General features: G+C 46.0%; 1 protein-coding gene across 3 annotated transcripts in view; it reads left to right on the forward strand.

Moving 5' to 3' along the window:
- Positions 1-14,211, forward strand: part of IQSEC3 (IQ motif and Sec7 domain ArfGEF 3) — a 100,879-nt gene that overhangs the window by 80,414 nt on the left and 6,254 nt on the right. For 2 of the 3 annotated variants that reach the window (XM_032207693.1, XM_032207692.1), the window contains exons 4-12: positions 4,313-4,435; positions 5,087-5,253; positions 7,370-7,509; positions 8,346-8,471; positions 9,545-9,644; positions 11,576-11,737; positions 12,338-12,430; positions 13,069-13,112; positions 13,196-13,275. In XM_032207693.1, coding sequence (XP_032063584.1) covers positions 4,313-4,435; positions 5,087-5,253; positions 7,370-7,509; positions 8,346-8,471; positions 9,545-9,644; positions 11,576-11,737; positions 12,338-12,430; positions 13,069-13,112; positions 13,196-13,270 — 1,030 coding nt within the window. In that variant the 3' untranslated portion in view covers positions 13,271-13,275. The remainder of the gene's footprint in view (positions 1-4,312; positions 4,436-5,086; positions 5,254-7,369; positions 7,510-8,345; positions 8,472-9,544; positions 9,645-11,575; positions 11,738-12,337; positions 12,431-13,068; positions 13,113-13,195; positions 13,276-14,211) is intronic. The other variant, XM_032207691.1, reaches the window with a different exon arrangement.

Below are 14,211 nucleotides of genomic sequence, written 5' to 3' on the forward strand. Positions count from 1 at the left end.
ACATTAAAGGGCAAAATGGTGCAACTGGATCCCACCATTTGGTCCCATCACCTGACACTGGGAGTGCAGTTCTCTGCAGTTGTGAGGTCCCAGTCTGCTGAGTGCCTTGGGACAGACCAAGCTCCCCCTGGATAGCTGGCACTGCATTGTTTATGAGGCAAGGTGCCAGCACCTTTCTTCCTCACTTCAGCAACATGAACCGAAGGTCCAAAGTCCTGTCCTGCAGGTAATGGGCTAAACACATCTACAGGTGTCCTGTGAGCAAAACTCACATTGCTTGTTGCAAGTCCATGGGAGAGAAAGAACTAAAACAGGAGGAGATTTTATAAGGCATTACCTCCACCCCTGCTTTTTATCCTTCAGGCCTCCTGGTGGTCCTGGAATAGGCATCTCACAGGCATGCTGCTGTTTGTGGAAAAATGAACTCAGCACTGGTTTTGGCACATACACATAAGCCGCTGGTTTATTCCTTGGATGCAGAGAGGATCTCTGCTCATCCTTTGTCTTTTACGTTGGCAAATCCAGTTTGGGGGAGAGACAGCCTCCTCATGCATGTGGTTCTGCTGCCTTTGACATCGCAGCCCTGGAGGCTGATGAGATGAATGTGCTTTTTGCAGTATGTTTGCCAATATATTGTGTGTCAGCTTCCAAGGTCTCTGTTTTGGGAAGAAAAGACCTCCCATAAAGAAACTGCATTACATTTCAGGGGAGTTCGTACGTGGGCATGACAGCGTCTTCAGAAAGTTGATGGGAGCTGGCACAGGAACCTGAGGTCAGGCAAGACAGCAAAATGTGTAGCCACCTAGAACAGGAGCAGGAACAAGGCAGCCCCAAGGCACAAGGCTCTTCGGCCCTTTGAATGGACGTCGCTGTGTCACAAAAAATATCTGAAACTATGATCCACCATTCATTTTACTGTCGGCCTAGCAGCAGAAAGCAGTAGCATATCTGGTGGCTCCTCTAGGAGCTATTTCTCAGGCCTTTGGCACAGGCTTTGACAGGTAAATCAAATGCAAGCTCAGATTTGCTAAAGTCAAACTTTCTTCCTAACCTGTCCTTTCAGGTTGGTCAATGTCTCTCAGGAACTAGGACAAGGGGACACCCTTCTTTGGGCTGAGGGACAAACATAAGGGACCCCCAGGAGTTTCAGCTTAGAATTTACAAGGTAAACCCCCATCTGTCACTCTGTGCACAAAACTCTCGGAGGAGAAGCAGTGCATAACTCATGTAGCAATACCTGTTTGAGTTTGAAAAGAGCTATAAACAGCCGCCTTGCACTACTTGTCCTCATCAAGGTTTGATGCCTTCTGTATCAAGAGTGTTGACTTTATTATTTGAGATCAGACATAAAACAGAGGATGTGTTAGACTAGACGGTGTGGAGGGGGATGGACTGATCAGTGAGGGAAGGAGGAAAAGATATATGATTTAATGCTGGTGGATTGGGCTTACTAGGATGACCTGAGCAGATCTCACTGTGTGTGCAAGGACTTTGCTTTCATGCGTCTGGAAGCAGACAGTAATAGCAAAATCGCTGGGGTCAATGCTGAGAAACATCATGTATCAGGAAGGATTACAAAATAATAACAAAGGTCCAACTGCAGAGGTGTTTGCAGCTATGAACACGATAATAACTAACCAGAGAAAAACTTTTCTTAGTATCAAAGATAAGTTCCAAGAAGCGGAATGCCTTGATGGCAACCCAAGGGACAAGTGAGTGCAAGTATGAAAAAAATAAAAATAACAAAGGAAAGGGACAGTAGAGGAAGTTTTCACTGCTGCCAGAAACGATTTGTAAGTGCTTCTGCAGCCCACCTGCTGGAGAGGGAAAAAAAGATTTTGTATAAGATTTCCTGTGAGAGCAGACCCGTTGATTCTCTGCCCTTGCTCTTGACCACCTACATTTGATTATATGGAATTTGTGTGGGGAAAGAGACCATGTTTCTTGGTTGAGATTATAACTACTCCAGCCTTAGAAGATACTGAACACCCTCCTTTCATCCAGAGCTCTTGGTAAGGTATTCTGTGGATGTTACTCTGGTTTAGCAGTATCTCAGCTCTTGAACCACTGGGGGAATGCAGGAATAGAAGGAGGTCTCAGAGCATTTGAACCGTATCCCTCACCCATTAGAGACATCATGCAACAATTTTTTGTTCTAGCAAGGCTGCACATAGTATTCAACAGCCTAGCTCACAAAACACTGCCTACAGCAAACTGCAGAATGATTGCAAACACTAATAGCAAAATTTCCAGGATATCACAGCAAAAGCAGAAGAAACTGATGAGAGCACGTACATTTATTAGCAAAGGTTCAGGTGGTAAAATTTCCAGGAACACTAGGAATTGGAAGGATCCAGAAGAAAGCTAATCCCCTCCCCCTCTATTTTCCACTTACCTCATTTTCCACATTCCTCATGCAGTCCCAGACAAGCTGTCTATGGGAAAATTTCCTCCTAACCCTAAATTTGGGGTCAGTTTATCATTTGCAACATGAGAAAGGCAAACCAAACACAATGTAGAGGATAAGATCAATGGAATGAAAAGTAGAATTAGCATCCAGAGGATATGGAGGCAGAAAATATGAATTCATTGAATTTTTAATATGTTTGTGATGTCCAGGTGGTACTATTTGACTGAATACTAGCATACTAGTAACTTCATACTTAAGGAAGGTGTAAAGAAAATGGGATTTTTGCATCTGTTAATTTTTTGGTCTATCAGAATGTCAGATTTAAGAATACATTTATGGGAAAGAAATAATGGCATACAAGAAGGTAAATGGTACATACCAAAGCCTGTAGAGAGTAGATTCATCCTCTGATTTCAGTCTTTCGTTGATAAAAAAATGGTTTTCTAGACAAAGAACATACAGAAGATGATTCTAGACTTCAGTAAAGCATGTGGTGTGAGAAATTCTTAGTTGAGCGTGGAAGAGAAAGATATTAGCAGAGGAATCATAAACAGGGCAGAGAATTGGCTGATGCAGACATTAGTGCCTACATGCTCTGCTGAGATGGGAAGTTGGGCTTAAGGGAGGTTATGAGCAGAGTTTTCCGAGTCTAGTCTTTTGATGAATGTTTGCAGCAATGACCTGGACAGAACTGGTCCAGGAGCATGCTAACAAAATGTGCTGAAGCCACATGGGGAAGGTGTTGCCATTACAGATGAAGACCAAAATATCATGCAGTAAGAATAAGAACTAGAGGATTTAACTAATACAAACAGGAAGAACTGTAGCAGTACATTTTGGAGACTAGCAGTAGGACTTCTGTAAAATGAGAATACTTTAGTGGGATACAAGAGAGAAGGGATCCCTCTCTTTGAGGATTTAAGTTGACTATGAATTACCAGTCTGCTGTGAAGGAAAAGCAATACCAGATGTGAGAGGTGAAGGATTTCCTGTGATAAGAGGGAATCGTGGCACTGAAGTATAGAGGAAATGGAAAACATCGTGTGGAACGGATAGAAATGTGCAAAATGAATAGTGCTTTGGACAGACTTAATTGATGGGGACTCCTGGTGTCTGACTAAATGAGCAGAGCTTTACCCAGCCTTGATATTACAAGCCAGCTAATGGTGTCATGTTATTTTTAGACAAGAGCTTCCATTTCACATTTACTTTGAGTGAGCTTTGGCCTTTAAAGACACAGTGAATATTGTTGCTGCAGCATTTGGGTGGGGGTGAAGAGTGGAGAAGAAAGTACGGATTGCAAACGAGGATGTATGCTTGACTGAATAGAAGGTGAGGAGAGGATGAGTGCAGTGAATGCAGATAAGAGAAAAATGGATAAACGGGCAGTGAACAAGTGCCTGTGCTGGGAGGAAAGGAGGCATGGACAATGTGAAAAGGATTGCCAGATGACAGGAGAGGCAGAAACAGATGGATCTGTATCTGTATCGATATTGGTGTTCATATATAGGTCTCTAAATATCTATATCAATATACTACCTAAATATCTATATAGATACAGTAAATATCAATACAGATATGTGAATTATATATATTGTATACATATGTATGTATGTTGAGTATGGTATAATATATATGAATTATAATGTATAGATATACACACACACACACACATATGTATGTGGTTAGGCACAAGAATTGCCTACCTTCTCTAAAATGCAGGAATGGCTTGTCTGAAACCTTTCCCATTTTTAAGAACCATCTGGGCATCTGTAGTGATGTCTCAGGGCCTTTCCCATGTCATTTCCCTTGGGATCTCAGCCTGGGCACTGCAATGAAGGAGCCTGCCTGGCATCCTTCCCAGGAGGAGGTGTTGATGAAGGCCATGTCCCCTTTCCACAGCTGCGTGGTGGATGAGATGGACTTCTCAGGCATGGAGCTGGATGAGGCACTGCGGAAATTCCAGGCCCACATCCGCGTGCAGGGGGAGGCGCAGAAGGTTGAGCGGCTAATTGAAGCTTTCAGGTAAGAAAACGAGCTCTGTGGCCCCACTATTGCAACTATCTGGAAGCAGAGAGCACACCCAGCACAGAAAACATGTAGCAGCAATGTAATGAACGGCCAGAGATCTTCTTCCTAAAGAAGCTGATCGTGGAAGGGCTTCTGAAGCACAGTCTTGTGTCCCACTGCTGCAGATCAATGTTCTTGGTGGGTGTTGAGTGGCATGAAGGGCACAAAAGGCCAGCGTAAGCCAGCCCTGACATGTCTTCCAGCAAAGGATTCCCTGTTCATTGGTGACTGACAGGAAGAGCAGTCCTGTGGCTTGCAGGGGTGCTGGGTTGTTCCTTCGGTGCATCCAGAGGAGTCCTTTGTATTTAGCAAGTCAGGCTCGAGTAGACCTGTGCTGCATTACCACTACATTCCCAGCCTGGGTGGTGTCTCTACTGTCATTTGCTATTTTGGCTTCTACGAACAAAAAGGTTGAAGTTTTAGTGGCCAACTTCAGCCACTGGTGGGTAATTTGGCCTGCAGAGAGCAGGCAATTCCTTCTCATTCGTGTGAGAGTTGGAGTGAAAGGAGGAATTCAATCCACATGTGCTGAGGCCATTGCCACCCTGGAGCAGCGGACTTTGCAGTAATATTCCATGTTAAGTGTGTTTATCCCTCCTGCTGCAGCCAGAGGTACTGCATGTGTAACCCAGATGTGGTCCAGCAGTTTCACAACCCAGATACCATCTTCATCTTGGCCTTTGCAATCATCCTCCTCAATACGGACATGTACAGCCCCAACATCAAGCCTGACAGAAAGATGATGCTGGAGGACTTCATTCGCAATCTGAGAGGTGAGAATCCTACTTTGCTTTTTTTGCCCTCTTTGCTGCTCTAAATCCTACTGAGGTGAAGGCAGCAAAAACCTAGTGGAGCTGCCTTTCGCCAGGGCTGCTGCTGGTCTTTGTGATCCAGACGTGGAGGAGGGTGTTTTGAAGAGTCCTGTAGGTTGCTGGGGAAGGGGCTTTGTCCTCCACAGAAAGCTGTCCAGCCTTTTCAGAAATAAACCATTTTTCCTTAAGAGATGGTTTCATCTTTTTAATGGATTTCTCTGTTTAGAAGGAGTCCACTGTATTACATTTTTCTATTGTTCAGCTCCGTCCTTCCTAGACCCTGCTGGATTCCACTAAACAAGCCCATGCCCTCCTTGTTGCTTTGAATGTATGAACACATTTTCCTTCTATTCAGGCTAAAACTTCCCTTTCTTAATTGCTTGCAATTACTTGCAGTAACTGCAGGCCTGACAAGGTTCATGCATACATTACCTCTTTGCAATTTCTGATACTTCAGTTCCCCAAGTCAATTTTCTTCTATTTTTCAAGGTCCTTCCCATCTCAGTAATAGGTTGCTAAAAGCATTTCTTCAGATGTGGTCACAACATACTCATATTTAGAACTACTGCTTCCTCCTTCTTTTCAGATCTGCTAATGCAGCCTAGTATTGTTTAGCCTTTTTGACAAGACGTCTAGACAAACTCTAATTTCCAAACTGTGTTTGCTCCTTGGTCAGCCATCTTCCAAGAGTCTCTGACTCCACATCTACAGTTCAGTTTAAGTTCCTTCAAGGCATTCCCAGTGTAAATCTCAGTCTAGAGCCTGGACTACGATGGGTTCCTTTGACTTATTTCTTTGTCCTCATGGCTGTTCAGACAATGTTGTTCCAGCCCCTCCCACCTTCTCCAATCTTCCATCCACTTCAGACTGGTATGATGTGGCACGGAAGCCTTCTTTCAAGTTATTTTCTGAAAATGGAGCTGATACCTGTCATCATCCCCTTCAGTATCACAGCAACTAACTCAAAAGGTTTTCTTTATTCTTTTTTTTTAATGTTAACTTTCACTTAGAGTTACTAGAAAATTTGTCAGCTCACATCACAACAGGAATTCAGCCAACATGAGGATCATGTAGTGGACAAGGAGAGACAGTTCATTCCAGACTCACCTTTGGCCCTATACATAGGCCTGGAGCTTCACTGGCCTGTGTTTAAAAAACTAACCAATCAACCAACCAAGCCAGCAACAACAGCAACAAAACCAAAACCAAAACACAACCAAAAAGAAAAAAAAAAAAAAAGTATTCAGGCTATATTTCCAAGTCATGAATTAGGGAGTCGGGAGATGACAATGTCTCTCCATTCCTCAACACCTCCTCACTTGCAGGACATCAATCAGTGTAGTATGCCTCAGACCAGGGAGCTGGAGAGAAAGCAGAGAAAATCAATGGAAAATGATTGAAGGAATTCAGTTCAGGAGGAAAGACTGGCAATTTAATTTGTGGTGTGTGGCTCAGGGAGGGGTGGAGGGGAACTTTTCTACCAGGCTCTGCAAAGGCTGGACAGCAAAATTTGTAGAATTATTTAAGGAGACATAAAAGAGGGAAGGGACAGACCCCAGACAGGGAGATTACAGGCAGACTAGCAGGAAGGTATTAACCCTAGGAGACATCACAAAAAACAAATGTTGGAGTCCACTGAGTATTTACTATTTAGTTTCTCTTATTTAGGAGAGCTGAGACTTGCATTGGCAGGAGGAGCAGCTGGTTCCTATTGTAGATCTCCTCCACATTTAGAACTTGCAATTTTATATGAAATCAATGCAGGGGTTGCTGCTGAGTGGCCCAAGATATATGAATGTGAAATTGTAGCCATAAAACCTTAGGGAACAAATGGAAAGGAGCCACCATGCAGAGCAATGGAATGATGAAATCTTCTGCATTGGCCTTAGATAAGTCAGTATCTGCTCCTGGTGCTTTAGGTGTGTTAGACCAAGAAAGAAGACAGCCTAAAGCAAAATATTTCTCTTTCTGCCTTCCCATCACTGCACACAGCAGAGATCTGCCTGTCAGGGGCCACCAGTTCTTCCCTTTTGTTTTTTCCCTGCCAATTCTGCCCAACATTTTCTCTGTTTTGCAGGAGTGGACGATGGTGCTGACATCCCACGGGAACTGGTGGTGGGGATCTATGAGAGGATCCAGCAAAAAGAGCTAAAATCCAATGAGGACCATGTGACTTACGTTACCAAAGTGGAGAAATCCATAGTTGGAATGAAAACAGTGAGCACCCGTAGCCCTGCTGGCACCTACTCACCCTGCTCACACCCACCTCCCTCACTGTCCCTCTTTTCTGCCTTTTTCCTCTATGTTTCTTTTCTTTCATAATAATTTCCTTGCTTGCCTTGATGCATTAGTTCTTTTTTATCCAAACACCTTTATTTGCTTTCTCTTTCTTTCCTACTTCTTTGGGATCTTCTTGGCCAGAGTTTGCTTTATCCAACGCAGTAACTGTTTGCCCAAAAATCTCACTGCAGCTCCTGCTTGCCAGTGCAGGTCCTGACTGCCAATACTTCAGTGATGGCCCTGCAGTGCTCTGAACTTTCAGGCCTCGTGAGCCTGTAGGATGTGAAAGCCAAAGTGATAGGAAACAATTTCACCTACCTCTGTCTAATGAGTTCTCCAAGGATTGCCGGGGTTAGGAGACCTCCAAATGCAGAGACTGCTTCTTTAGCAGAAACTGATCTGAAACATTCTGTTCACCCAGAATGAGCAGAATCATTTCTCAGTGCCCAGGAAACATGCAGATGTCCAGTGCGCTGAGAGATGATGAGCTCAGGGACTTGAAGTCAGAGGAACATGAAGACAGGATGCATAAGCAGGTGGCTTGCCTATAGCCTGTTCTACTCCTCTGATTTAATCCAAGTCACAAAGGCTCCCTGCTACTGGGCTAGCAGGATGAGTGGTGGAGAGGAGTGGTCGTGAGGTGATTGAGTGGGCAAACTGGGCAGAACTGGCTTGTGCCTCTGTGACTGGGCAGGTTTGTAAGGGCTAAGGGTGGTGGAGACCCTCCCTGGCACCTCCCATAACCCCCACATGCTCTTGTGGATCTTCCGCAGGTCCTGTCCGTGCCCCATCGCCGGCTGGTCTGCTGCAGCCGTTTGTACGAAGTTACCGACGTGAACAAAGTGCAGAAGCAGGCAGCTCACCAGAGGGAAGTTTTTCTCTTCAATGACCTGCTGGTGGTGAGTGTGCTTTGGCATTTGGGCACTGCAGTGATAAAACTAGCCCCCAGTGTCTGTAAAGTAATCTAAAAGCAGTCCATAACATCAATTTCCCCCTGGTCCTAGGGACAGACCATCTCCTCGTCCATCCACACTGCAAGACACAGCTCTGAATCTTCCCTGTTAAAAACGTACCAAACCTAAAACTCCTCTGACCTTTGAAAAGCAAACTGTTGCATCCCACAGACATCCAAGTAATGTCATCGCTCTCTCTCATCCCTTTGCTACTAGGGAAACTCATTTTGTGAAAGGGGAGTTCATTGGTTTGGCTGTTTGTACTATGGTAGGCAGAGCGCTCCCATGCACTTTAAAAGTCTCCTGCCAGACACTTTAAAACCATTACCTTCTATTGCAGAGGCTGTAGAATGGCACATCCAACTTACTGGAGCCTGAAACACATATAGTACTTTTTAAAGTGTCCTGCCCAAGGGACCTTGCAACAGAGTTCAGACAGGTACAAAAGGGAGGAGAGCACAGATTCACTGAGACTGGAAGGATGCAGAACAATAAGGAAGTTTTGCTTTAGGCACCTGAAGAAAAGGCCTGAGTTTAATGGAAAAAGGAAGCTGGATGTTGCAAATGGGTTTGTTCCTTGCTACCTCTCCATCCCATGCGATAAATCAGATCCATGAGAACTAGTGCTGAGGGATCAAGGGCAGCATTGCATGCACATGTGCTCTGGTTTCCCGACCTGAGGTATTTCTGACAGGTTTCCCTTAGCCTTCCAGTTTGGCACTCAGTGAAGAGAACTACCCTTGCAAGATCAAAAATAAGGGCATCAAAAAATCAGCATCCGGGGGACAGAACCCAAGTGGGCCCCAGGGCTATGCATACAGAATTTCAAGTGTTGTTACAAGTGCAGTGTGCCAGGCAGCTTTCTGGGCAAAGAGCCTGTCCGTCACCAAGTGTTACTCCCATGTGCAATTAGCAGAGCCTGCAAAAAGCTTTTTCCTATGTGCTTTTAGTAGTTTGTATCTTTCTTGACTCGTTGTTCATGAACACCTTGCCCGATGATGCATCCGTTCCTCCAACAGATCCTCAAGCTTTGCCCCAAGAAGAAAAGCTCCTCAACCTACACGTTTTGCAAGTCAGTTGGCCTGCTGGGGATGCAGTTCCATCTCTTTGAGAATGAATGTAAGTCTGATTCTCCTTGGGTGCCTGGAAGGGTTTGGTATGGAAAAGGAGAAGGAAGGAAGGGACTGCATTGCCCAGTGAGATCGTACATCAGAAGAGGGATTCCATCAGGGTTAAAACGGGAAGGGAGGCAAAACTGAGACTTGGTGCTGAGAAAAGGTTCAGTGTCATGGGAAGAGGCTCTTGGTCCCTCTTTCCAGCTCATTGAAGTGGGCTGACTTGTTGCGGTGGCAGGGAAGGCACTAGTGTGGATTCATGAGGGAATCAGTCCCAAGATACACCCCACATAGCTCTCAGGAGCCAACAGTGGGTGCAGAACCTCACTGAAAAAACTGCTGCTGCCAGCTTTAGCCCCTCTCCACTCATGCGCAAAGTCACAGTTCTCACCTCTGCTTTTGGCACTGATAAAAGCTCAGGTGCTGCTGCAGCCTCCCCACACTGAGATATGCTGTGCCATGCTGAAGGCTTCCTGAGACAGAAGCAGAGCCCTTGGAACAGCACCCACCAAAGCATGGCGGGAGGCCAGCCCTAGTCAGCCTGACCTTGATGGTCTGGGAAGAGAGCCACGATGTGTCATGATTGAGGCTGGTTGTGTAGCAGAGGGATTCCAGAAACAGGCAGGCTTCCTGCTGGCACAGGCAGAGGGGCTGCACAGTGGTCCCAGGCAAGCGCGGCTGATGCCCACTGGGGTTTTTGTGAGCACCAGCAGAATATGCTGTCAGGAAGCACTACTGTGTCTTCACTGAGTTCTTTACACCCTCGCTCTGTCCTATTGACAGTGAGCCATCATTTCAACCCCCTACCCTCTGCAGCATGCAGTGGTTTTCACATCCGTGTACGTACAGAAGAGCCATTCATAACTGAGCATCCCCAGGAGGCACTATCAGAGCTGGGATCAGCTTTCAGGGGTATGATGACTATCCTGGGGGTGCTCAAGGATCTTCTGGCAAAGGAATCCTTTTGTGTATCCTCTGCAGAGACAGAAAAGCAGATGTCCAAAAGAACTCGTGATCTGAACAGATGAGACAAGACACAGGGTGGTAAAAGGGGCCTGGGACACAAACAGAGGGAGCTGAGGGCTGGCAGAAAATAGCAGGTTGATCTTTTAACTTGTTTAGTAAAGATTGCTAAAGGCATAGGGTGGAGAAGGCAGACAGATGGAGGAGCAGTGGAGAAAAGGACAGGGGAAGAGAGAAATTAAATGTAGACAAAGGAGAGAGGGAAGGAGAAAAGGAGCTGAAACCACTGGCCAATGACCAAAAGACAGAAAAGTCCAGTCACAAGCTTAGCAACTTCCCTGCACGCCTCATGGACGTTTCTTTTCATTTGCATTCCTGACAGTGTGTTATGCCTGTTGAGGACTACTAAGCAGAGACCTGCAAAACCATATCCTTCTCTTTCCCACCCTGCACAGCACGATGAGTTCCCCACACATGCAGTGCTAACACCCCTGCTAAGGGCCTGCTAATGGAAGTAGAGGCCAGGGAGAGGTCCTGCCAATGTGGGTGCTAATGGTTGTTCTGGCTTTGAGTCCAGGAGCCAACCTGTCCTGCTGCAACTCCCACAGGATAAAGCATTGGTCTCGTGTATCCTATTAGCCCCTCTACAGACTCAGGAGGGCTTTACAGTCCCACCTCTGTGCTCAGGTTCTCAGAGTCAAGGTTACACTGACTGTAACTGAGAGCTAGAGTTTTTTGGCTATGGCACCACTATGGTACTACTTGCCTTGCCACTGCAGCTTGGCCATTCTGTTCCCTTGGAGTGCTGCAATGCTGCAAATTCCTGCCGTTTGCAGTGTGACAGACTCTAAGTGTGCTATTCCTCTGGACTGATGTTAGAAATTCTCTGTCCTGGAAAGGCAGCAAAGCAGCCAACTTCTCCAGCAAGAAAGCCTAATGCCTATTTATTGTGTTGACATGTCTTCTTCACAGATTACCCCCATGGCATCACACTGGTGACTCCAGTTTCGGGCTCAGAGAAGAAACAGGTACTGCACTTCTGTGCTCTGGGTGCTGAGGAAATGCAGAAATTTGTGGAAGATCTGAAAGAGTCAATAGCAGAAGTGACAGAGCTGGAGCAGATACGAATTGAATGTAAGGGCCTCTAATACAATTCGGACTCCAATGCCATCACACTGCATGTGTCTATGAGGCAGAAAGGGTAAAATCAGTGGGTTCTTCGGGAAAAAGGACAAAGAGGATGAGTAGCAGAATCTACACAGGATTGTTCTTGTGTTCAGCAACAGGGTGAAAAAGCAGTCAGGTTCTGTGAGTACCCACCAGTAGTAGAAAGGGAGTAACTGCTTATGGTGCTTATGAAATAGAGTTTAAGGTACAGTGGTTTGAAATGGCGAAGCTTAGACTCCTACGTCCCATACTCTGACTATGCAAATAATTCTGTACAAACGTATGAGCCCAAGTAGCTCGGCATCAGTGGTCCCTTTCTGCGCAGCAATAACCTGTTCTGTATAAATGCAGGTCATACACAGAGGTCTTGTGGAGATACGTAAGTTCCTCCACATGTAACATCCTTTCCAGTTTCTCTCTTAGCTATTCTTCTCTCCTTCCTGTTTGACATTCTTGTCATTTTCTTGCATTAATTCTCCTTGCTGACTTCCCACATTTCTCCTTCAGTATGCTATGGCCCTTCCATCCATCCCATTCCTCATTCAATTCCGCACATCTCTGTTGTAGGGGAGCTGGAGAAACAGCAAGGGGCAAAAACTCTCTCGTTAAGGACCAACGGAGCCCAGATGGAACCACAGTCAAAGCAAAGCTCACCTACAGGTAAGAGGCCACCCAGCTTCTCTTGGCCAGGCAGTGCTGCCTTTGCCAATGTGTTCTCCTGTAAAAATAACTGCGAAAAGAAGTGATCAGTTTTGTATCCTGTAGCCTTCACTGAATAGGATATGCATTTTTCAAATAACCTAGAAGAGCCATTTCTGGCTCATTACCCAGTCTGTAGCTGTAACATCCAGCAAAGAGGGGTTAGTAAGTGGTACAAGATAACTGCTGGAGGACATGGCCACATTTTCTCCCCTGAACTCATGCAACACAGTAACTGCACTGTCAACTTCCTCCAGAGTCTTCACCATCACTTTTGCAAGACCAGCTTCTCTGTAGCAGAGGCTTTGTCTGCGTTGGGCTCTTGGGCTTCCGTGCCAGCAAAAATCAAGCGCAGTGGTGAATGGCTATGAGCTCATTAGAACTGCATGAAAACCAGGACCTAAAGATAGGACCCCACAGGGGCCTCCCTCCAAACCACTGAGCAGCTATTGGATTGCAGGAAGGCTTGCATTTATCTTGCAGTAGAGTCCTACTCTCCCCTTTACCTCTCCCTTGGGCTTTCCAGTCCACAGTATGAGGGCCAGCTCTTGACTTGAGGCACTGACCCCATGAGTGAGATTTTTTCTTTTGTTTCAAAGGCAAGAAGGATTTGGGGGAGAAGGTCTCGGACAGCACAGTGGAGGTAAGTAGAGTGCGAAGCAGCTGAGGTAAGTAATTCTCTCTCACTTCAGCTCTTCTCACATTCTCTGTTGTTTCTTTTCTCAGGTTTTAATCAATGCCTCCCCAGCCAGACTGACAATTTTACCAATTTCCAGAGATACAATTAAAAGTTACTGCTAGGACGGGTAATACAACTTTCAAATCCAAACTAAACTTCAAAGCATTTTCAATCCGTTTTTATAACTGTAACATCCCTCATGGACCAAGCTCCCAAACGCTGTAGACTAACCCACCCCACTGCTTACGGGGAGACTGAGAACCACACTAAAGACTTCCCTGACATGCTAACTCCATGCAGCATCACATGCGAATTCCCCTGCAGCCCAGCTTTCCTGCACAATCTCTGCAGCTCTGTCTCTCCATCCCCCCTTGAAGGGGACTAAGCATGGCCTTTGCATATCAGAGACTCTCCCTAGAGCTTCACCTCCCTAGGTAGGGAGCTTGGCTGTCCTGTGTGCTTCTATCTTAGCAGGGATGTCTAGCAGCCAGTGGGTTGCCTGTTTCTTCACAGACACCCTTACTCCCACTGCCTGTGAGGAAACAGGAAAATGCAGTCTTCACGCTGAAAACCTCATTTACTAATTCCTACTCTTTCCCTGTCTGGAATATCTCCGTTGCCCTGAATTTGCCCTTTTCCGGGGTAGTTCTTTCCCCTCTTGTCATAGTGTATTTACTTGAAGAGTTCAGCTTCTCTGTGGGGTGTGGGTGCTGCTGTTTTTCCCTGGAGGGCACCCCATTTCCCTACAGACTCCCCTTTTCTGGGCAAGGTGCCTCTCCCAGCCAACTTCCAATTTCTGCTGGGAGGAATGTTTCTTTGTGGAGAATAGCTTCCATTTATCTTAATGTCATTAGCACTTCACGGGCCAGCAACCAGTTTTTCTGAGGCAGCTCCACTGCCTGAATAAATACTGACACGGTGTTATGTCCTGCTGTGCAGTGAGCCCGAGCAACCTCCATGCTTGGGCAGGGACAAACATCTCATCGTTCTTCCCACATGGTGGAAAGCTGGGCCACTCCACAGCTTCTCCTTCATGGTTGCTGGCTCTGCTGCCCAACATACA

Source organism: Aythya fuligula, chromosome 1 (assembly GCF_009819795.1).
Source record: "Aythya fuligula isolate bAytFul2 chromosome 1, bAytFul2.pri, whole genome shotgun sequence".
NCBI lineage: Eukaryota > Metazoa > Chordata > Aves > Anseriformes > Anatidae > Aythya > Aythya fuligula.